General features: G+C 48.1%; 3 protein-coding genes across 7 annotated transcripts in view; 1 reads left to right on the top strand and 2 right to left on the bottom strand.

The window, feature by feature from the left end:
- Positions 1-9,915, bottom strand: part of sec23a (Sec23 homolog A, coat complex II component) — a 19,503-nt gene extending 9,588 nt beyond the window's left edge. Inside the window, exons 1-10 of the mRNA XM_084482414.1 lie at positions 9,855-9,915; positions 7,457-7,703; positions 5,978-6,035; positions 5,800-5,886; positions 5,014-5,250; positions 4,307-4,386; positions 3,587-3,731; positions 2,727-2,885; positions 2,180-2,295; positions 1,137-1,260 (exon numbers count right to left, since the gene is read on the bottom strand). Coding sequence (XP_084338540.1) covers positions 1,137-1,260; positions 2,180-2,295; positions 2,727-2,885; positions 3,587-3,731; positions 4,307-4,386; positions 5,014-5,250; positions 5,800-5,886; positions 5,978-6,035; positions 7,457-7,677 — 1,227 coding nt within the window. The 5' untranslated portion in view covers positions 7,678-7,703; positions 9,855-9,915. The remainder of the gene's footprint in view (positions 1-1,136; positions 1,261-2,179; positions 2,296-2,726; positions 2,886-3,586; positions 3,732-4,306; positions 4,387-5,013; positions 5,251-5,799; positions 5,887-5,977; positions 6,036-7,456; positions 7,704-9,854) is intronic.
- A 788-nt stretch (positions 9,916-10,703) lies between these two features.
- Positions 10,704-18,916, bottom strand: srp54 (signal recognition particle 54). Of its 2 annotated transcripts, none has more exons than XM_084482422.1 (17): positions 18,777-18,916; positions 18,328-18,382; positions 18,116-18,202; positions 17,702-17,793; positions 16,969-17,053; positions 16,583-16,687; positions 16,231-16,297; positions 16,075-16,132; positions 15,724-15,874; positions 14,806-14,954; positions 14,584-14,684; positions 13,791-13,877; positions 13,346-13,419; positions 13,112-13,220; positions 12,530-12,700; positions 11,527-11,622; positions 10,704-11,078 (listed from the first exon to the last, which is right to left on the bottom strand). In XM_084482422.1, the coding sequence occupies exons 3-17, from the start codon at positions 18,191-18,193 to the stop codon at positions 10,987-10,989; spliced, it is 1,515 nt and encodes a 504-aa protein (XP_084338548.1). In that variant the 5' UTR covers positions 18,194-18,202; positions 18,328-18,382; positions 18,777-18,916; the 3' UTR covers positions 10,704-10,986. The 2 variants fall into 2 exon arrangements, with proteins under 2 accessions (XP_084338548.1, XP_084338549.1); XM_084482423.1 differs by having other exon boundaries at positions 18,116-18,205.
- Positions 18,917-19,227: 311 nt separating this feature from the next.
- LOC311362557 (uncharacterized protein) lies at positions 19,228-23,433 on the top strand. 4 transcript variants are annotated; one of them, XM_084482426.1, is made up of 9 exons: positions 19,244-19,369; positions 19,953-20,074; positions 20,781-20,919; positions 21,004-21,125; positions 21,326-21,436; positions 21,916-22,022; positions 22,126-22,216; positions 22,732-22,889; positions 23,316-23,433. In XM_084482426.1, the coding sequence occupies exons 1-8, from the start codon at positions 19,273-19,275 to the stop codon at positions 22,849-22,851; spliced, it is 909 nt and encodes a 302-aa protein (XP_084338552.1). In that variant the 5' UTR covers positions 19,244-19,272; the 3' UTR covers positions 22,852-22,889; positions 23,316-23,433. The 4 variants fall into 4 exon arrangements, with proteins under 4 accessions (XP_084338550.1, XP_084338552.1, XP_084338551.1 ...); XM_084482425.1 differs by having other exon boundaries at positions 22,732-22,877; positions 23,316-23,411; XM_084482427.1 differs by having other exon boundaries at positions 22,732-22,865; positions 23,316-23,399.
- The last annotated feature ends 631 nt before the right edge of the window (positions 23,434-24,064 follow it).

A 24,064-nucleotide genomic window follows, 5' to 3' on the forward strand; every position in this document is an offset into this window, starting at 1 on the left:
GTTACCACGACTACCACTATTGTTCCCAGACTACCACTACTGTTACCATGACTACCACTACTGTTACCACGTCTACCACGACTACCACTACCACGACTACCACCACTGTTACCACGACAACTACTATCACTACTATCAGCATTGTTACCACGGCTACCACTACTACTATCACTACTATTACCATGAATATCACTACTATTACTAACTACCATTCCCACCACCACACTACTACCATTTCTATTACATACAGATTCTAAAATATACATTATATTCAGACTGTTAATAATGGATAGTTTCATTGAGATTGTAAAGATGTTCTCACACCATTCTGATTGTTAAGATGTAATCATATCCATTCTGATTTAAAATGTTATAATCCCATCCATTCTGAATGTTAAAATGTTATAGTGACATCCATTCTGATTAAAAAGGTTAGTGTCACATCCATTTGATTGGTAAATGGGATCATCCCAGCCATCTTGATGTTATGTGATCAGCTGATTGCATGCTGATATTTCAAAGGTGAATATGTATTGATCACAGACAGCAATGCTTTTCTCCGGCTGACAATTCCTCTGAATGTGATTGGACAATTAACCAACGGGGTAAATGGTTGAAATTCATGATTCACAAATGTTCAATGTAAGGGTGAATGTTATCTGATGAATAAAACTAAACTCTTCAAACTTAAAACGAGTATTTCATGTGGGCTGCCAATAGTGCATCACAACAACATATATGAAGTCCACTTTAACATTTATGAAGTATATATGAACATATATGAAGTCCACATGAACATATAGCAAGTAGCCTATATAAGAACATATGTGAAGTATATATGAAGTATATAAGAATGTATGTGAAGTATATATTAATGTATATGAAGTGTATATGAACATATATGAAGTGTATATGAACATATATGAAGTGTATATGAATGTATATGAACGTATATGAAGTATATATGAACGTATATGAAGTACATATTAATGTATATGAAGTGTATATGAACGTATATGAAGTACATATTAATGTATATGAAGTGTATATGAACATATATGAAGTACATATTAATGTATGTGAAGTGTATATGAACGTATATGAAGTATATATGACCATAATAACATGGTCAGTACCTTGATCTCCAGCGTTGCGGCGAAGGCCATCTTGAAGGCGCCCTGCTCGTCTTTAGCGAAAACTCTCTGGAACGTCTGCTTGAACAGCGACGTGTTGAAGGAGTCCGCCATCACCATGTAGCCGCTACAACACACACACACACACACACACATGTTAGCATGTAGCCACTACAATACACACACACACACACACACAAACACACACACGTTAGCATGTAGCCGCTACAATGCACACACACACACGGACACACGTACACGTTAGCATGTAGCCGCTACAACGCACACACACGCACGTTAGCATGTAGCCGCTACAACGCATACACACACACACACACACACACACACACACACACACACACACACACACACACACACACACACACACACACACACACACACACACACACACACACGTACACGTTAGCATGTAGCCGCTACAACACACACACACACACACATACACACACACATTAGCATGTAGCCGCTACAACGCACATACACACACACACACACACACACACACACGTACACGTTAGCATGTAGCCACTACAACGCACACACACACACACGTTAGCATATAGCCGTTACAACACACACACACGTACACGTTAGCATTTAGCCACTACAACGCACACACACGCACGTTAGCATGTAGCCGCTACAACGCACATACACACACACACACACACACGTACACGTTAGCATGTAGCCGCTACAACACACACACACACACACATACACACACACATTAGCATGTAGCCACTACAACGCACACACACACACACACACACACGTTAGCATATAGCCGCTACAACACACACACACACACACGTACACGTTAGCATGTAGCCACTACAACACACACACAAAGATGTTAGCATGTAGCCGCTATGACACACACACACACGTTAGCATGCAGCCGCTACAATACACATACACGTTAGCATGCAGCCGCTACAACACACACACACACATACATGTTAGCATGTAGCCGCTACAACACACACACACACACACATGTGAGTGAGGTGTTAGCGCAGTACCCCGTGTGGTTGGGGCAGCACTTCATCTCCAGCAGCCCCGTCTGGTCCAGAGCGCAGGCGTAGATGTCCATGATGTGACCGTTAGCCGACGCCCTGCTGGCCAGAGCCTCGTAGTGCTGACACACACACACACACACACACACACACACACACACACACACACACACACACACACACACACACACACACACACACACACACACACACACACACACACATTGAGTACATGTAGGCTGTGTTCTACAGGTGTGCTCTACAGGTGTGTGCTCTACAGGTGTGTTTACAGGTGTGTGTGTGTTTACAGGTGTGCTCTACAGGTGTGTGTTTACAGGTGTGCTCTACAGGTGTGTGTTTACAGGTGTGCTCTACAGGTGTGTTTACAGGTGTGTTCTACAGGTGTGTTTACAGGTGTGTGTTTACAGGTGTGTGTTTACAGGTGTGTTCTACAGGTGTGTGTCTACAGGTGTGTGCTCTACAGGTGTGTGTTCTACAGGTGTGTGTTCTACAGGTGTGTTCTACAGGTGTGTGTGTTCTACAGGCGTGGTACCTTGGTGGACTTCTTCATGTACTTGGCGTTGTCCTTCTCGATGTCGTGCCAGGAGCGGATGGGGGTCTTGAGCTCGTCCCCCACCACCATGCCGGGCCCCTGGGTGGCCGGGCCCCCGATGAAGGTCATGATGCGGGCCCCGGTGTTGGGGAAGGTGCACTGCAGGGGGGTGGGGGGGGGGGGCATAGCCAGTCAATACAATCAACCTCAGCACTAGCACAGGGCTAATGCTAACGTCAGCCCACAGCACTAGCACAGGGCTAATGCTAACGTCAGCCCACAGCACTAGCACAGGGCTAATGCTAACGTCAGCCCACAGCACTAGCACAGGGCTAATGCTAACGTCAGCCCACAGAGCTAGCACAGGGCTAATGCTAACGTCAGCCCACAGCACTAGCACAGGGCTAATGCTAACGTCAGCCCACAGCACTAGCACAGGGCTAATGCTAACGTCAGCCCACAGCACTAGCACAGGGCTAATGCTAACGTCAGCCCACAGAGCTAGCACAGGGCTAATGCTAACGTCAGCCCACAGAGCTAGCACAGGGATAATGCTAGCCCAGACAACAACACTAGCACCAGGCTAATGCTTGACTTCAACAACACTATCACATCAATAACCACAACACTAGCACAAGACTATTACTAATGCTGGATCACAACATTAGCACAAGGCTAATGCTAATGCTAGAACACGACAGTAGCCCCAAGCTAATGCTAGATCACAACACCAGCACAAGAATATTGCTAATGCTAGATCACAACATTAGTAAAAGGCTATTGCCAATCCATACCACATCATCAGCACAAAGCTTCCTCTTAGATCCAGATGCTCACTCTGGACCAGTCCTGGTTCTTACCTCCAGCAGCCCCACAGCGATGGACATGGCCACGCCCAGAGAGCGGAGGGGTCTCTTGCCCTGCGTGACGGGCCAGGGGTCCCGCTGCAGCTCCCCCAGGAGGTCTGTCAGGTTCATGTCGATCTTCTGCACCGGCTGGAGGAACCTGGGGAGCAAAGATACCTGCGGTCATGGTTGAGGACGCCATGAGGTCAACTGGGTCCTTCTAAACCTCTGAGATCTACTGGGTCCTTCTAAACCTCCATGAGGTCTACTGGGTCCTTCTAAACCTTCATGAGGTCTGCTGGGTCCTTCTAAACCTCCATGAGGTCTACAGGGTCCTTCTAAACCTCCATGAGGTCTACTGGGTCCTTCTAAACCTCCATGAGGTCTACTGGGTCCTTCTAAACCTCTGAGGTCTACTGGGTCGTTCTAAACCTCCATGAGGTCTGCTGGGTCCTTCTAAACCTCCATGAGGTCTACTGGGTCCTTCTAAACCTCCATGAGGTCTACTGGGTCCTTCTTAACCTCCATGAGGTCTACTGGGTCCTTCTTAACCTCCATGAGGTCTACTGGGTCCTTCTAAACCTCCATGAGGTCTGCTGGGTCCTTCTAAACTTCTGAGGTCTACTGGGTCCTTCTAAACCTCTGAGGTCTGCTGGGTCCTTCTAAACCACCATGATGTCACCTAACATACACAGACAGACAGACAGACAGACAGACAGACAGACAGACAGATACCTGTTGGATAGCGGTGGTGGCGGGGCCTGTTGACCTCTGGCTCCCTGAGCAGCTGATGGCTTAGTCAGGCCCAGCATCTCCTACACAACAACACACAACACACATTTAGTACACAACAACACAACACACAACACACACTTAGTCCACAACAACACAACACTAGTCACACAGCATAAGCTTGATACACAACCCACACAGTTAATAGCAGGGAGTGGCTGATAGTCTGAAGTCTACCGGCCCTCACCTTTGATTTGCCAACCCATGACAACTGATACAACCTCATAAACACCTGGAGCTGTTTGGCTTTGACCCTAACCTTTGATCTAGTAATAGAACCCATCCCCACCTGCAGCTGCTTGAGTTTGAGGTCTAACCCTAACCCTTGACCCTAACCCTAACCCTTGACCCTAACCTTTGACCCCACCTGCTTGGTGCTGAGGTCTAACCCTAACCTTTGACCCTAACCCTAACCTTTGACCCAGTAGCAGTACCCACCCCCACCAGAAGCTGCTTGGGTTTGAGGTCCTTTGACCCTAACCCTAACCCTTAACCTTTGACCCTAACCCTAACCTTTGACCCAGTAGCAGTACCCACCCCCACCAGAAGCTGCTTGGGTTTGAGGTCCTTTGACCCTAACCCTTAACCTTTGACCTTAACCTTAACCTTTGACCCTAACCCCTAACCTTTGACCCTAACCTTTGACCCACCTGCAGCTGCTTGGCGCTGAGGTCCTTGGTGCCGCGGAACACGTAGCTCTTGGAGATGCCCTCGCAGCCCAGCTCGTGCACCTGCACCATGCGGCCGAAGGTGATGAGCCCCACCAGGGCAGTAGGGGGCAGCAGAGAGAGGGACATCTGCAGGGACTCCTTCAGGGCCTGCAGGTCCTCGTCCTCCATGCACGTGTCCACCACATACAGGAAGATCAGGGGCATCTGGGGGCCCCGCTGGGGAGGACGAGAGACACCGGGAACACACACACACAGAGAGAGAGAGAGAGAGAGAGAGAGAGAGAGAGAGAGAGAGAGAGAGAGAGAGAGAGAGAGAGAGAGAGAGAGAGAGAGAGAGAGAGAGAGAGAGAGAGAGAGAGAGAGAGGAGAGAGAGAGAGAGGGGGGATTAGACATCAGATAGAGATGCAGGCAGAGAGATGAGAGAGAGAGAGAGAGAGAGAGGCAGAGAGCGAGAGAGACAGATACAGAGAGAGAGGCAGAGGCAGAGAGAGAAAGAGAGAGAGAGGCAGAGAGGCAGAGAGAGAGAGAGAGAGAGGCAGCGAGAGAGACAGAGAGAGAGAGAGAGAGAGAGAGAGACACACAGAGAGAGAGAGAGAGAGGCAGAGAGAGACAGAGAGGCAGAGAGAGAGAGACAGAGAGAGAGAGAGAGAGGCAGAGAGAGAGAGAGACAGAGACAGACAGACAGACAGACAGACAGACAGACACTAATAGAGCTAGGTGAGTGCAGCTGGCTCCTAGCAGTAGCAGCAGTAAGCAGAGCGTACCTGGACCACGTATTCGATGGTGGAGAACTGGGGCAGCAGCTCCGCCGGCTGGTTGACCTCCGAGATACCGGTGTAGGTGGGGGGAAACTAGAGGAGCAGACACACAGACGGTTAACCAGGGGGTTAACCAGGGGGTTAACCCACTGACCGGCTGGCGGACCAGTGAAGGTAAGCTCACCTGGTTCCTCTGGTAGCAGAAGTTACACGCCCACAGCTTGGCCCGGTAGTCCACCTGGCTGCAGTGGAAGAAAGACATTACTCCATCAGGACAGGCTTAATACGACTAGAACCACAACTAGAACCACAACTAGAACTAGAACCACAACTAGAACCACAACTAGAACCACAACTAGAACCACAACTACAACTAGAACCACAACTAGAACCACAACTAGACCTACAACTAGAACCACAACTAGAACTACAACTAGAACTACAACTAGAACTACAACTAGAACCACAACTAGAACCACAACTAGAACCACAACTACAACTAGAACTACAACTAGAACCACAACTACAACTAGAACCACAACTAGAACCACAACTAGAACCACAACTACAACTAGAACTACAACTAGAACCACAACTACAACTAGAACTACAACTAGAACCACAACTACAACTAGAACCACAACTAGAACCACAACTAGACCTACAACTAGAACTACAACTACAACTAGAACTACAACTAGAACCACTACTAGAACTACAACTAGAACCACAACTAGAACCGCAACTAGTACCACAACTACAACTAGAACTACAACTAGAACCACAACTAGAACCACAACTAGAACCACAACTAGAACAACTACAACTACAACTAGAACCACAACTAGAACTACAACTACAACTACAACTAGAACTACAACTAGAACTACAACTAGAACTACAACTAGAACCACAACTAGAACTACAACTACAACCACAACTAGAACCACAACTAGAACTACAATTAGAACTACAACTAGAACCACAACTAGAACTACAACTAGAACTACAACTAGAACTACAACTAGAACTACAACCACAACTAGAACTACAACTAGAACTACAACTAGAACTACAACCACAACTAGAACTAGAACTAGAACTAGAACTACAACTAGAACTACAACTACAACCACAACTAGAACCACAACTAGAACCACAACTAGAACTACAATTAGAACTACAACTAGAACTACAACTACAACCACAACTAGAACCACAACTAGAACTACAATTAGAACTACAACTAGAACCACAACTAGAACTACAATTAGAACTACAACTAGAACCACAACTAGAACTACAACTAGAACTACAACTAGAACTACAACTAGAACTACAACCACAACTAGAACTACAACTAGAACTACAACTAGAACTACAACCACAACTAGAACTAGAACTAGAACTAGAACTACAACTAGAACTACAACTACAACTAGAACCACAACTAGAACCACAACTAGAACTACAACCACAACTAGAACCACAACTAGAACCACAACTAGAACTACAACTAGAACTACAACCACAACTAGAACTACAACTAGAACTACAACCACAACCAGAACCACAACCACAACCAGAACCACAACTAGAACCACCACCCTACACCCTACACGCTGTGTGCGGCGGCGGCGGCGCGGCGTGCGTGGGGACGCACCACAGGGGGTTGAGCACGGCGCGGCAGGTGGCGCGGCTGCACAGCACCGGCTCGTACTGGATGGGCGGCAGGTCGGGGCGCTCCCGCAGCGGGGTCAGAAGGGCGGCCAGCGGCACCACCATGCGCGTGGCCTCCAGCCGGCTGGACGGCCACACGTTCCAGCTGAAGCGCACGCCGTCGCGCTCCTCGTTCTGACTGATGAACTCCGGGAAGGTCGCCATGACAACAGGGGCGGGGGGGCGTCCGTCTGCGGGAGGAGGAGAGGGGGAGGAGGAGGAGAGGAGGAGGAGGGAGGAGAGGGAGGAGGGAGAGAGGAGGAGGAGGAGGAGGAGGAGGAGGAGAGGGAGAGGAGGAGGGAGGAGGAGGAGGAGGAGGAGGAGGAGGAGGAGGAGAGGGAGAGGAGGAGGAGGAGGAGGAGGAGGAGGAGAGAAGAGGAGGAGGAGGGAGAGGAGGAGGAGGAGGAGGGAGATGAGGCCTTGCTTGAGCGTTGTCAACCGTGGCTGGTACCACTACCACTTCTGCTAGTTATTTTTACTATCTATATTACTTTATTATCTATTATTTATTATATATATATTACTTTATCTTGTATTGCTGCTATGTTATCTATTATTTATTATATATATATATTACTTTATCTTGTATTGCTGCTATGTTATCTATTATTTATTATCTATATTACTTTATCGTGTATTGCTGCTATGTTGAGGTGTACGGCTGTTGAGGAACCAAGCCCTAAGAATCTCACTTGTACAATAAGATGAGATAATAAAAGCAAGGTTCCCGGTGTGAGTCTGAGTCCACCCTAGGGCTACTGGGCGGGTTCCAGAGATATGGCTTACAGAACAAGAACGACGACAAGGCAATATGAAAATATGTTGAATCTGTTGCTCAGTAATAAACTGAAGAGCAAAGAAACCATGCCTTGGCTTGTCCCATTATAAACGCCTACAACACTGCAGTAGTGATAATAGGATGATACTAGTTCATATGACACTACAGTATAGATAATGGGATGATACTAGGTCCTAGGAAACTACAGTAGGGAAAATAGGGTGATACTAGGTCATAGGACACTACAGTATAGATAATGGGATGATACTAGGTCCTAGGAAACTACAGTAGGGAAAATAGGGTGATACTAGGTCATAGGACACTACAGTATAGATAATGGGATGATACTAGGTCCTAGGAAACTACAGTAGGGAAAATAGGGTGATACTAGGTCCTAGGACACTACAGTAGTGATAATATGATAATACTAGGTCCTAGTACACTAATGTAGTGATAATATGATAATACTAGGTCCTAGTACACTAATGTAGTGATAATAGGATAATACTAGGTCCTAGGACACTACAGTAGTGATAATAGGATAATACTAGGTCCTAGGACACTACAGTAGTGATAATATGATAATACTAGGTCCTAGTACACTAATGTAGTGACAATAGGATAATACTAGGTCCTTGGACACTAAAGTAGTGATAATGAAGAACCAGGGATTATAGTACACATTGAAGCAATCTGGTATTAACCACACAACAGCCATTGAGCTGCGCCTTAGAGCAAAGTTCAATAAAGTCATTCAGGTAGTATCGCCTAATCAGGGTTCATCTGGTCTTCACCTTTCTTCAATTGATCTCAGGATGAGACGTGATCAGACACGGATAGTTCAATCGATTCACCTTGATCAGACAGGATTAGTTCAAATCAATCAATTCACCTTGGTCAGACAGTATTTTATATGAACCAATTCATCTTGATCAGACAGTAGTTTAGATAAACCAATTCGTCGGAATCTGACAGTAGTTTATATAAACCAATTAATCTTGATCAGACAGTAGTTTAGATTAACCAATTCATCTTGATCAGACAGTAGTTTAGATAAACCAATTCGTCGGGATCAGACAGTAGTTTAGATAAACCAATTCACCTTGATCAGACAGTAGTTTAGATCAACCAATTAATCGGGATCAGACAGGATAGTTCAGATCAATCCCATTAAATCCTGTTAACGTCCAACAGAGAGACTTCTTTATAACGGTATGCGCCTTCAGACCAACATGTTAACGAGTGACGTTAACTAGTGATGTTAACCAGTGATAGCCCTGCGTGTTTAAGACGAGTTGTTTCTCTTTGCTCAACTTGATCGCTGGACGGGTGAGAAACACAACTAGTAGCTAGTTAGCCGGCTAGTCAGCACACCGGTCCCTCAAGTCAGTAAGCGCTGCGATGACACTTCACAAACACATCCACAGACTAACACACATACACACACAGACTCACACACACACACACACACACACACACACACACACTGGGGGAACCATGCGTACAGCCAAGATGCAGCGCAAACAATACGTGGTGATATGAAAAGTTGACATAGTTGACACACCTGAGGTGGAGAGCCGATCCTGAGCGGGTCTGGGGTCAGTGATACACTGAGCAAAACACACTGGCGACGTAGCAACAACATGGCTGCTGCCGCTGCCGCGCCGCTACGTTTGCGCGCCGCGCCGCGCTGCCACGTTGAAACGCGTTCATATCAGGGCCGCCGCGCTCTGCCGCGCGACGCGCCTCGACGCGCTCTGCCACGTCAAAGGCGCCGCCCCGGCTCTGTCAGTTTTCACTTTTCTTTTTCTTTATTCTGTATTTATAACAGCAGCACGTAACATACACGAACTTAATACTTAATACATTAATACATGGGCCGGCATATTAGCGTCTTTTCTCACTTCTTGTTTCCCAAACGGCTCAGAATTTAGACTACACTTTAGGAATATTGGAATGTTACTTTGACTATATTAGACTAAATATATTATATTATATTATATATATTATTGACTATATTCTTGACTTTTAAACAATTGCATCTCGTTCCCTTGACACCACGACGACATTACAAATATCTCTAGTTCTACACATACCAACCAGATACTTCTCTATATGTACACAGACATGCAAATGACCTGTATAAAACAATGGACACAGAGAAACATGTGTTCTCCAGTTTATATACTTTATATCCTGGTTTATTTCCATCTGTTGTAAAAAAAAAATAAAAAAATAAAAAAATAAAAAAGTTTGTTTCTCTACCAAACAAACAATTAATTTCAGACGTTTGGAGACACGTTTTCCTGAGTGGAACCTAGTCCGCGGGGGATCGGATAATCCACACGAGTGCGGACAGCTTTCACTGCACGCCGTCGGTCGGTCGACTGACAAGGAGGGACAACGAGGGAGCTCTGGTGTACAAACTTTAATTACAACATGACGAATACATCTTACAATGAACGTTGCTCTGCCGTCCCCGTCCCCCGACAGCAGCTAATATTAGGACCTGTCAGAGCAGGCCTTCTGCGCCTCTTTACAATTAAAACACCTCTGCCTCTGCTCTAACAGACAGTATTATGGGATGTGACTGCCGTCTCAACCACAGCCCTTCCTCCTCCTCCTCCTTCTCTTCCTCGTCGTCGTCGTCGTCTTCGCTCCTTCAGCATTCTTAATTGGTCAAGCCGTTGCCGTGGTTACATGTTGTTGAACCCCATCATGCCCTTCATGTTGCCGGCGGCGCCCTGCTGGAACTGTCTCATCATGGACTGGAGGCCGGCCATGCCCCCTGAGAGAGAGACACAGACACAGACACAGACACACACACACACACACACACACACACACGTGTTAAGAGGGTGACGTAGAGAAGAGGAGATGTGAAGATGAGATGGCAGGAGGCATAGAGAGGAGTAGAAGCAGGAGGAGGAGGAATAGAGAGGAGGAGGAGGAGGCATAGAGAGGAGGAGTAGGAGGAGGAGGAGGAATAGAGAGGAGGAGGAGGAGGCATAGAGAGGAGGAGTAGGAGGAGGAGGAGGAATAGAGAGGAGGAGGAGGAGGCATAGAGAGGAGGAGTAGGAGGGAGGGAGAGGAGGAGGAGGAAAGGACAGGAGGTATGGAGAGGAGGAGGGAGAGGAGGAGGAGGCATAGTAGAGGAGGAGGAGGGAGAGGAGGAGGAGAGGGCAGGAGGCATAGAGAGGAGGAGGAGGAATAGAGAGGAGGAGAGGAGGAGGTACCCATATGGTGGAGGACTCTGGGGTCCATCATCTTGGCCATCTGCTGGTTGAGTTTGGCCATCTGGGAGGGGTTGACGTTCTTGGACATGTCTCCTCCTGAGGACACAGGGACGATGAGGCTCTAGCGCTACACCGCACTAACCCACTGCGCCGGTAGGCCGGCTAGCTTTGAACACATACTCAGTACTACTGCAAAAGTACTGCAGTAGTACTGTGTTGGTAGGCCAGTACCTTTGAAGAGATATTCATTAGTACTGCAGTAGTAATGTAGTAGTACTGCAGTACTACTGTGCGACTAACTAGGCCGGTACCTTTGAAGAGATACCCAGTAGAGCATTAGTACTGAGTACTGCAGTACTCAGTAGTCCAGTACCTTTGAATAGATACTAAGTATTACTGCAGTAGTAAGGCCGGTACCTTTGAGGAGATACTCAGTAGTACTACTGCAGTATTGAGTATTAGTACTGCAGTACTCAGTAGTCCGGTACCTTTGAAGAGATACTCAGTAGTACTACTGCAGTATTGAGTATTAGTACTGCAGTACTCAGTAGTCGGGTACCTTTGAAGAGATACTCAGTACTACTGCAGTAGTACTACTGCAGTATTGAGCATTAGTACTGCAGTAGTACTCAGTAGTCCGGTACATTTGAAGAGATACTCAGTAGTACTGCAATACTACTACTGCAGTATTGAGCATTAGTACTGCAGTACTCAGTAGTGGGGTACCTTTGAAGAGATACTCAGTAGTACTACAGTACTCAGTAGTCCGGTACCTTTGAAGAGATACTCAGTAGTACTACTGCAGTATTGAGTATTAGTACTGCAGTACTCAGTAGTGGGGTACCTTTGAAGAGATACTCAGTACTACTGCAGTAGTACTACTGCAGTATTGAGTATTAGTACTGCAGTACTCAGTAGTGGGGTACCTTTGAAGAGATACTCAGTAGTACTACTGCAGTATTGAGCATTAGTACTGCAGTAGTACTCAGTAGTGGTGGGGTACCTTTGAAGAGCCCCTTGATGCCGCCCATCTTCTTGACCATCTGGGCGAACTTGGTGTACTGGGTGAGCAGCTCCTGGACGTCCCGGGGCGCCACGCCGGAGCCCCGCGCCACGCGCTGGATCCTGTTGGGGGCCTTGCTGAACAGCTTGGCCCCGTCCTTGTTGTCCAGCTCTGCAGAGGGGCGGGGGGGGGGGGGGGGGGGGTAGCGTTAGGGGGGCTACCAGGGCCGCAACACAACCCGGGTACGGCCCATCGGGATCAACACAGCACGTGTTCCAGTGTGTGCGTACGTGTGTCTCTGCGTGTATGTGTGACTGTCTCTTTTCGTTTGTGTGTCTCTGTGTGTGTGTGTCTCTGTGTGCGTGTGCATCTCTGTGTGTGTGTGCATGTGTGCGTGTGCGTGTGCGTGTGTGTGTGTGTGTGTGTGTGTCTGTCTCTCTTCGCTTGTGTGTGTCTCTGTGTATGCGTGTGTCTGCGTGCATGTGTCCGTGCGTGCATGTGTCTGTGCGTGCATGTGTCTGTGCGTGCATGTGCCCGTGTGTGTGCGTGTGGACTGTGTGCGTGCGTGTGTGTGTGTGTTACCCTGGTCGTTCATGCTGTCCATGATGGTCATGAGCTTCTTCAGTCGGGCCATGGACTCCTGCTCGTTGCCTTTGCTCATGAAGTCTGTTCCGAAACCGGGGATCATGCCCTGAAACAACCCCAGGAAACAATCTGTTAAACCCTGCAATCCCACCACCACCACCACCACCACCCCTAGCCCCACCCGGACCCCCACCCAGACCCGGACCCCCGCCTGTGTATCCGTATACTCACCATGATCTGTCCGAACGGGCCCATCTTCATAATGTTCTGGAACTGTTCGTACATATCTCTGAGTGTGAACTGACCTGTGGGAAAAAACAGTTAGTAACTAAGTACTCAACATTATGAAGTACTGTTGTACTCACTGACACACACACATATTGTATTTATTTAGTGTTCTTTTTGTATTTTATTCTATTTTGCACGACTGTCGTCTTTATTTCCACTATTGTATTTGCTCTTTGCTGCTGTAACACTGCACATTTCCCCACTGTGGGACTAATCAAGGATTATCTTATTTTATCTTATCTTATCAACAGCATAAGTCACTAACTAGTACTCAGAACCATCAGTCACTAGCTAGTACTCTATACGACAATCTGTTTATAACTAGTCATTCGATGTAGAAACAGGTTATCTGGTAACTTGTCGTGTGGTAACCAGTCAGAAGTCTTACCATGTTTCAGCTTGTCAATCAGCTCCTCGTTATCGTCCAGTTTGAGCTCGTTAACCTTGTCAATCAGACCCTCGATGTCGCCCATACCTGGACCAAGGAGAACACGGGGAGTTAGAACCATACTGAGCCTAACCACAGCTCTATAGAACTATACTGACCCTAACCACAGCTCTATACTGACCCTAACTACAGCTCTATAGAACTATACTGACCCTAACCACCGCTCTAAAGAACTATACTGACCCTAACCACAGCTCTATACTGACCCTAACTACAGCTCTATAGAACTATACTGACCCTAACCACAGCTCTATAGACCTATACTGAGCCCAACCACAGCTCTATAGACCTATCCTGACCACAGTACTCAAGCCATTTCTCAATTCGCATTCTCGTCTGTACTTGTGTACTTGCGTTCTCGGTAAACGTCATCAGTGGTAGCCCAAGCACTGTTCCAATTCCAAGTACGCGAGTACGTGAGTACTGTCGTAAAACCCGGAAGTGTTCTCGATGCGTTCTCGATGAGGCCGTTCTACCGAGGACGCATCGGAGGTGACTCGTGTGGACTTGGGACCGTTAAAAATATCCCAGGATGCATCATCGAGTCCGCTGCTGTTCCAGTTGCAGAGTGCGTACTCGCGTTCTCGGAAGTCTGTACTTGAAAGTCCGGACTCGCCGAGTACGTACTTCCAAGTCCGCGAGTACGTAGTCCGCGTACTTGGTATTGAGAAACGGCTTCAGTAACTAGTACTCAGAAGAACCATCAGTCCCTGACTAACTAGTAGTGCGTTACCCAGCAGTTTGCTGATGAAGGGCTGGGTCTTGAAGGGCTCAAAGTCGTCGATGTGCTCTCCCGTCCCGATGAAGATGATGGGGCTCTTGGTGGCGGCCACTCTGAGGAAGGATCGCATATTACGTCAATCGATACACAATCGTACTTATTGATCGATCACACCCGGGTGGTTTGCATTGGATTGGGGGGGGGGGGTGGGGGGAGGGGGCGGGCGGTCCTTACGCGCTGAGGGCTCCGCCCCCCTTGGCGTGGCCGTCCAGCTTGGTGACGATGACGGACGCGATGTCCACCTTGTCCTTGAAGGCCTTGGCCTGGGCCTCGCAGGCCTGGCCGATGGAGGCGTCCATCACGTACACGATGTTGTCCGGTTGCTATGGGGACGGGGACGCACACGCACACGCCGTCAGTGAGTGTTCATTCTGCCTCTCGCCGTGGGGATATATACGCCACCAGTCACAAGTTTGGGGTCACTTAGGAATGTCCTTATTTTTTTTTTATTTTTTTTTAAACATTGTTTTTTTTTTTCAATGAAGATAACATTAAATTAATCAGTACCACACTCTAGACGTTAATGTGGTAAATGACTATTGTAGCTGGAAACTGATGATTTTTAATGGAATATCGTCATAGGTGTACAGAGGCCCATTCCCAGCAACCATCACCCCTGTGTTCTAATGGTACTTTGTTTAGATAATCGTGTTAAAAGTCTACTTGGTGATTAAAAAAGAGTTTATGGGAAACATCTCTGGGTGAGCCCAGACTCTTGGAACGGTAGTGTACATCTGACTTTTGTACAGTTTTTCTACTTGTTATTGTGTTTATTGTGTTCTACTTCTGTCCTACTCTCTGCTGACACACAACGGAGCGGAGGAGATGGGACTGATTCATCCCATACGGGGTGAATAAGTCTCTGGCTCCACAGACCACGTACTCCTCCCAATCCATTTACACTGCTTCTATAATCTACACACACTGCTTCTATAATCTACGCACACTGCTTCTATCATTTATACACACTGCTTCTATAATTTACACACACACTGCTTCTATAATCTATACACACTGCTTCTATAATCTACACACACTGCTTCTATGATCTGGTAGGACCGCCGGTGGAATGAGGTGTTTTCTCCAACGTACCACGGCGTTGGACACCTGCAACATCTCCTCGAACAGCGAGTCCTCCTGCTTGTGCCGGCCGCTGGTGTCCACGATGATGATCTCAAAGTTCTCCGACTTGAACTTCTCCACGCCCTCGGCGGCGATGACCACCGGGTCCATCTCCGTGTAGCTGAGGGAACGTCCCGTTAAGAGTGAGTGAGTGAGAGAGTGTGGGTGGGTGTGAGTGAGTGAGTGAGTGAGTGAGAGAGAGAGAGAGTGTGGGTGAGAGAGAGAGAGAGTGTGAGTGAGTGAGTGAGTGAGTGAGTGAGTGAGTGAGTGAGTGAGTGTGTGTGTGTGTGTCCGAAAGTGAGTGAGTGAGTGTGTCCTTACCTCCCGTAGAAGGGAATTCTGGCTTTGGTGGCGTTCTGTTTGAGCTGATCGAAGGCACCTGGGAACAGAGGCGAGGTTCACTCAACAACAGTCCCTGGTCGGTGTGTGTGTGTGCTTAACGTGAGGATCAGGACGGGTTCAGACAGCAGCGCTTACCGGCTCTGAATGTGTCCGCACAGATGAGGCACGTCTTCCACCCCTTCCTCTGGTAGTAGTAGGCCAGCTAGACAACAACAACAACAACATCTAGTTACTACCGCTGGTAGGAGGCCAGCTAGACAACAACAACAACATCTAGTTACTACCTCTGGTAGGAGGCCAGCTAGACAACAATAACATCTAGTTACTACCGCTGGTAGGAGGCCAGCTAGACAACAACAACATCTAGTTACTACCTCTGGTAGGAGACCAGCTAGACTTGGCTAGGACTAGTCTTAGTAGGACTAGTAGTAGTAGTAGTAGTAGTAGTAGTAGGACTACTAGTCGGAGGAGGACTAGTCATAGGTACCTTGGAGCAGGTGGTGGTTTTCCCACTGCCCTGCAATCCGACAAACATGATGACGTTGTTCTTCCCTTTGGTTGGAGTCCAGGCCTTCACTCCAGGGTCCACCAGCTACACACACACACACACACACACACACAAACACATTGCAGTCTGACTAGCATTGTGCTACAGGGACAACTGTGTGGTCTGTAAGGCAGTAGGACTCTGTAGTCTGTAGGCTAGTCTGACTGTGGTCTGTAGGGCAGTAGGAATCTGTAGGTAAGTAGGACTCTGGTCAGTAGGCCTCTGCAGGCAGGTAGAACTGTGTGCTACAATCAGTAGGGCTCTGCTGTAGTCAGTAGGCCTCAGTAGGCCTCTGCCAGTCAGTCTGACTATGATGGTGAGCCCACCTTGACCAGCTCCTTAAAGACTGAGTGCTGAATCATCCTCCTCTTGTTCAGTCCTGACGCCATCTCCTCCAGGTCTATGGCAGACCTAAAGGGACAAAACACACACAGAGATGAAGAGAGAGAGAAAGGGCACTACGCATAATGGTGTGTGGCGCTGGATTTACTGCTCTGCGTACGGCAGGTTTGCCAAGATCCACGTCTGGACTCAGAGACACAACGAGGACCTTTGCATTAGGGAACGACCGATATGGATTTTTTTTAGGGCCGATGCAGATTTGTTTTCCATCAGCCTTAGTCGATGACCAATAACGAGCTGCCGATTTTCTTGAACCGATACCGCTTTTGCTCCCTCAATTTACACCATAAAAATTACACAATGATGATAACAAATGTTATAAGTTATAATTTAAACTTCTGTCTGTAAATCATGGTGGGGAAAAAAATGTAAATGTTTGTCTTCCACGCACGTTAAGGTGTACGCAAGGGACAAGCAATACAGCGTTTACAATCGAACCGAAAGATCCAGCCTGCTCCATTGACGCGCAGTTTATCCACGTGAAACCCATTCCAAAAGAATCGGTCAGATGTACACAACGTGTCTGAAATGCAGTTGTTGCATCGCAGCCAGCTGATTTCTCCGGCTGCATTCATTGTATTCTCATGTCTGGCTGTGTGTCTGTTGCGTGTCTGTTGTTGTGTGTGGGTTGTGTCCTGTGTGTGTGATGTGACTCACTTGACGTTCTCTCTGAGCTGTTTGACCAGCTTGATGTTCACATCAGCCTCTAGGAGGGCGGCACACACCTCCTTCAGCATGGCATTAAGTACCTACACACACACACACACATTAGCCTGGACTTCGATACCTAAACACACACCTCCTTCAGCATGGCATTAAGTACCTACACACACACACACACACACACACACACACACACACCCTTCAGCCTGGAGTTCAATACCTCCACACACGTCCTCGTGGGGGTATCAAACATCTGCACAGAGACACTTCCTGACCCCCCCACTCCTTCCGTTCCTCCGTGGAACAGAGAGCATGCGACCCATGATCACCAAATACATCTCGTTTGTATCTGTTCGAGCACCACTACCACCTCGTCGAACCAGTTTCGTGCCAGTTTCGGGTACCTACCTCTTCATTGATAATGGTGGCATTGCTGAGAGATCTCAGCGCCGAGGTGATTTTTCTCCCGAGATCTGCTAACACCATCTTGACTGTCTGCTAAAACCAAAACCAAACCCAGAAACAGGCTGATCAGACACCGGATAATAGAACAATATATAAAAACAATTCAGCTCAATACGTCACATAAAAAAAACAACAAGGAGAGGAGGAACCAGGACCTGGTGTGGACCCGCTGGGCGAGGAGCGGAGGAAGCTGACCGCGACGCGTGGGCCCTGAACACAAACACAAAGTATTACAGAACAACACAACACTTCAACAGTGGAGACGTCCCAGTCAAACCAGTGCCATGACGAAGTATTACAGAATAACACAACACTTCCAACAGTGGAGACGTCCCAGTCAAACCAGTGCCATGAATGACACGTCAACAGTCCTCGGACCTCGGACGCTTTACTCGGACGTGTGTTGTTTTTTTGTTCACCTTCACACATCAGACATTACTGTACTTTGGAGAGGGAGGACATTTCGTGGAGCACCGCCGGTAGCAACACGTTAGCTGTTGTGCTAGTTAGCCCTGATCGAAACTAGCTCAACAACAGCTAACCCCTCGCTTCACGAGTCTCGAGACAAGCATGGGGTGGCCGTGGCGGGTTAAACCTCCTGTACCTTTGACGATGACTCCGTTATTCTGGTTGAATAGAGTCTGTTTCCCCAGTTGTTCTTCTTCGGTGTGGTGTGTGTGGTTCTCGAATGTTCACCAGCTGTGGCATAAACCAGTTACGACGTCATCACATCACACGACCCGGAAATGGCTTCATTCATGACTCCGGAGGAAGAAGTCTCCGATGCTGCGTTCACGTCCCGTCGGAGTTACCGGAATCACTCAAATGAACTGCTGCATTGCCTGCTCTCCGTCCCGCTTCAACAACCGTAGAATTCGGTGACTTAAAAGTCAAATCGTGGTGTTTGTCCGTTTATTTATGCTGCCATTTATGTACACACACCCACACGTTTGTGTTTATAAACGTAGGTGACAAATATACATTTATAAAATAAAAAATAAAAAACACTCCTCTTTTTGAGTGCTGAACACGTTGATCTCGCGAGGTTTACACTGCAGGCTCTCGGGGAAACACACACTGCCGTGAATCTGTCACAGAAAATGAACTTTTCCGTAGCAAAAAATGAAATTAAGAACTTGCTCTCCGCAGTTCTGCCAACCGATCTTTCACGGGTCATTGATTGGATGAAAAACTCAGGTATATGTCCATGAACTGCTCATTTACAACAGTATTGTTGTCCACAACATGTTGTATTACTCTCATAGGACGAGAGCAACTATCCTCTCTTCCAAATTAGTTTGGAATAATTGCATGTTACAATGTTACAATAAGCAGGTCCAGCAATTAAAACGCATTTCTGTAAAATAATAATGAGTGCTATAGCTGATGACACGATTAGTATTTCAGCAGCATAACCTGACCGCATCACCAGCCCCTCCCAGTAGCCCCTCCCAGTCGCCCGTCCCAGTAGTTCAGCAGGTGATGAAGATATGATGCTTAGAGGTTATTTCACTCATTCATCCCGGGCCCCATAAGATCCATTTCAGTGCGTCTGTGTGGGACCCAACCGAACTCAACACAAAAAAAACTCTGTGAGCAACAAGTGGTTTCGGTCCGGTGCGTCGCAAGACCCCCGGCCCAGGGGGGTCTCAGTGACGCTGCTGACGAGGTTCTTTAAACTGGGCTCTCTGGTGCTGTGCGTGTGTGTGTGTGTGTGTGTGTGCGTGTGTGTGCGTGTGTGTGTGTGTGTGTGTGTGTGTGTGTCCTCCTGTGACGTCAGAGGAGCTGGAGGAGCTGCTGGTGGACAACGAGACGGTGGTCCTGAGGAGCGTCGCGGAGGAGCTGAGGAGCTCTCTCCCCGTGGAGGCCATGCTGTCCTCGGAGGGGCTGGCCCTGCAGAAGGTAGGTGGTGCCCCCGCGTCCGCTCCTCCTCCTCTGCAGCCCAGGCCTGAGGCGGCACGCTGCACACTGCACGCTCTGGAGGTTCTGCCAGCGTGAGCCCGAGTGGACTGACACAATCTGCACCGAGTCCACTGAAGTTCTAGCCTGGCTGTAGCCAGACCCAGCTCACTGGTAGATTGCACGACGTTGGTCTGGGGAGGCTGCTGTCGTTTCCTTCAGCACCAGAGGCGTTGGTCAACGGGCGTTGAGTTAAATGGAACTCTGTACGCAATTGGCTGCTTGCCGTCGCTTCCCTGTCGTCATCGTGTTAAACCAGCCAATAGCGCGCCAGGGGGGGGGGGGGGAAAGCCAGCTTGGTGATTGGCTCCCGCAAAAAACGTATCGGAACTAGAAAGAAATGTATTGGTCCTCTCCAGACCCTTCTGCAGGACGAACTGAAACCGCCGGCAGAACGGGCGGGGCCACCCAGTCTACTGAAGTTCAACCTTTGTCCCGCCCCTCTTTGACATACCGCAAGGCGACGCCCCCCCCCCCCCGGGCGCAAACACTGTCCCATGATCCTTTGCGGCCCGTTGACTTTGTGCTGGACGCACATGGTCGTAGTGTTCCAAACAAAGTCAAGGTTCTCCTTGTCCTGGGTGACCCCGCCCCCGCCCCCGCCCCCACCCCCGCCGCCGCTGAGCAGCTCTGTCCTGATTGGTTGCAGATGCAGCAGCAGCCAAAGCCGGTGGCGCACGTGGACGCCTTCCTGTACGACGAGGAGCAGGTGGATGCCTTGTGTGACGACGGCCGGCTGAGCCGCTCCTACTGCCGGAGCTGCGGGTCCCACCTCACCGCCCCCCTAGGTGCGGCCCCCGCCACGCCCCGCCACGCCACGCCACACCCCCCCCCCTCCCTCCGCGCTCTAACCTCCTCCCCTTCCGTTCCAGAGTTCATCTCTCACTCGTTCTCCATCTCGGAGCTGCGGTTCCTCTTCCAGAACGTTCTTCCAGACCTGGCGGGCAGAACCCTGCTGGACGTGGGCTCCCGACTGGGGGCGGTTCTGTACGGGGTAAACCCCCCCCCCCCCCCCTACACATTCCTCTCTAGAGGTCAATACAGTAGATGTGCTGACCGTGTGTGTGTGCGTGTGTGTATGTGCTTTTGTTTGTGTGTGTGTTACTGTGTGTGTGTGTGTGTGTGTGTGCTTTTGTTTGTTTGCTTGTGTGTGTGTGTGTGTGTGTGTGTGTGTGTGTGTGTGTGTGTGTGTAGGGGTACCTGTACAGTGCTGCTGCCAGGCTGGTTGGGGTTGAGATCTCTGAGGAATTTGTCAGACTGCAGAACGGAGTGATGGAGAAGTATGGCTTCACAGACCGCATGCAGGTACTCCCAATCTACACACACTGCTTCTATAATCTACACACACTGCTTCTATAATCTACACACACTGCTTCTATAATCTACACACACTGCTTCTATAATCTACACACACTGCTTCTATAATCTACACACACTTCTTCTATAATCTACGCACACTGCTTCTATAATCTACACACACTGCTTCTATAATCTACACACAGTGCTTCTATAATCTACACATAGACTTTCTATGTACACTGCTTCTTTACATATAACTTCTATACATAAATATTTGTTTATAATATATATCCAGGTGTTAATCAAGGTTGTTTATATCCTAGGTGTTAATACAGATGTTTATATCCTAGGAGTTAATACAGATGTTTATATCCTAGGAGTTAATACAGATGTTTATATCCTAGGAGTTAATACAGATGTTTATATCCTAGGAGTTAATACAGATGTTTATATCCTAGGAGTTAATACAGATGTTTATATCCTAGGTGTTACATGCAGATGTTTGCTCTCAGCCAGCTGTGGTCCAGCAAGCAGATGTTCTGGTCATGAACAACGTCTTTGAGTTCTTCATGGAACCCAGTGAACAGATAAAGTAAGGTCCTAGTGTACACACACACACACACACACACACACACACACACACACACACACACACACACGTAAATGTGTGTGTGTGTGTGTGTGTGTGTGTGCAGAGCGTGGCAGTTTATTATCCAGAACTTCCGGAGGAAAGGGTGTCTGCTGGTGACGGTGCCCAGTCTTCAGGACGCCTTCTCTGCTCTACAGGTACAGTACTGCACTGACGCAGTACAGACGTATGTGGACACAGAACAGAGTGGTGCAGTACAGACATGTGGACAGAACAGAGTGGTGCAGTACAGACATGTGGACAGAACACAGTACAGACATGTGGACAGAACACAGTACAGACATGTGGACAGAACACAGCAGTGCAGTACAGACACGTGGACAGAACACAGTAGTGCAGTACAGACATGTGGACAGAACACAGTGGTGAAGTACAGACATGTAGATAATGCAGTACAGACATGTGGACAGAACAGAGTGGTGCAGTACAGACATGTGGACAGAACACAGTACAGACATGTAGATAATGCAGTACAGACATGTGGACAGAACACAGCAGTGCAGTACAGACGTGTGCATAATGCAGTACAGACGTGTGGACAGAACACAGCAGTGCAGTACAGACGTGTGCATAATGCAGTACAGACGTGTGGACAGAACACAGCAGTGCAGTACAGACGTGGCGGGCTGTGTCTGAGGTCTGCCGTTTCCAGGGGGAGGGGCTAGACGCCGGCCAATGGGTTGAAGAGGTCCCTGTCGATTATGACGTGAACCTGGGAGCCGACAGCGACCCGGACGCCCTGAGACAGATCCACCTGTACAGGGTGCTCTGACCCTACCCCTACAGGTGACTCTACAGGTGACTCTACAGGTAACTCTACAGGTAAATCTATGGGTAACTGCACTTCTGTATGAGACTCAGGGGACCTTAACTCTACAGGTGACTCCACCTCTACAGGTAACTCTACAGGTAACTCTACAGGTAACTCTATGGGTAACTGCACTTCTGTATGAGACTCACGGGACCTTAACTCTACAGGTGACTTTTGCTCTTCAGTGGGCTTTAACTCTACAGGTGACCTTACTTCTACAGGTGACTCTACCTCTACAGGTAACTCTACGGGTGACCTTACTTCTACAGGTGACTCCACCTCTACAGGTAACTCTACGGGTGACCTTACTTCTACGGGTGACTCTACAAGTGACCTTACTTCTACAGGTGACTCTACGGGGGACTTAACCTCTACAGGTGACTTTAACTCTACAGGTAACTCTACGGGTGACCTCACTCCTACAGGTGACTCTACGGGGGACTCCACCTCTACAGCTCCGTCCAGACTCCGTCCAGGCGACCACATCAGGGGTTCCAGAACCATCACAGACTCAACATTGCTTCACAGTTGTGGGGTGTTTGCACATTTTTATACAAATATTTGTGTTTGTTGTGTTCCCAAACTAAAGCAATAAAATATTTTGTTTTGTTATTGTGGGTCTCCTCCTCTCCTCCTCCATGTCTTCAGAATACAAGGCCTACTATAGCTATCCTATACGACTGTAGCCTGTACTGGTGTTTACTGAAGCTCAGTGTTAGCTGCTAACTGTTCTGTAGTTGATGCTCTGAAGCTAATGGTTAGCTGCTAACTGTTCTTTAGTTGATGCTCTGAAGCTAATGGTTAGCTGCTAACTGTTCTTTAGTTGATGCTCTGAAGCTAATGGTTAGCCGCTAACTGTTCTTTAGTTGATGCTCTGAAGCTAATGGTTAGCCGCTAACTGTTCTTTAGTTGATGCTCTGAAGCTAATGGTTAGCTGCTAACTGTTCTTTAGTTGATGCTCTGAAGCTAATGGTTAGCTGCTAACTGTTCTTTAGTTGATGCTCTGAAGCTAATGGTTAGCTGCTAACTGTTCTTTAGTTGATGCTCTGAAGCTAATGGTTAGCTGCTAACTGTTCTTTAGTTGATGCTCTGAAGCTAATGGTTAGCTGCTAACTGTTCTTTAGTTGATGCTCTGAAGCTAATGGTTAGCTGCTAACTGTTCTTTAGTTGATGC

Source organism: Micromesistius poutassou, assembly GCF_964030765.1.
Source record: "Micromesistius poutassou genome assembly, chromosome: 17".
NCBI lineage: Eukaryota > Metazoa > Chordata > Actinopteri > Gadiformes > Gadidae > Micromesistius > Micromesistius poutassou.

Coding starts and splice junctions, on each gene's coding strand:
- srp54 (XM_084482422.1), bottom strand. CDS start 18,193: ATGGTGTTAGCAGATCTCGGGAGAAAAATCACCTCGGCGCTGAGATCT. Junction 16,133..16,230: donor TGCGGACACATTCAGAGCCG/GTAAGCGCTGCT, acceptor CTCTGTTCCCAG/GTGCCTTCGATCAGCTCAAA. Junction 11,623..12,529: donor CATCAAGGGGCTCTTCAAAG/GTACCCCACCAC, acceptor CTGTGTCCTCAG/GAGGAGACATGTCCAAGAAC.
- LOC311362557 (XM_084482424.1), top strand. CDS start 19,273: ATGAACTTTTCCGTAGCAAAAAATGAAATTAAGAACTTGCTCTCCGCA. Junction 20,920..21,003: donor CCACCTCACCGCCCCCCTAG/GTGCGGCCCCCG, acceptor CTTCCGTTCCAG/AGTTCATCTCTCACTCGTTC. Junction 22,023..22,125: donor GAACCCAGTGAACAGATAAA/GTAAGGTCCTAG, acceptor GTGTGTGTGCAG/AGCGTGGCAGTTTATTATCC.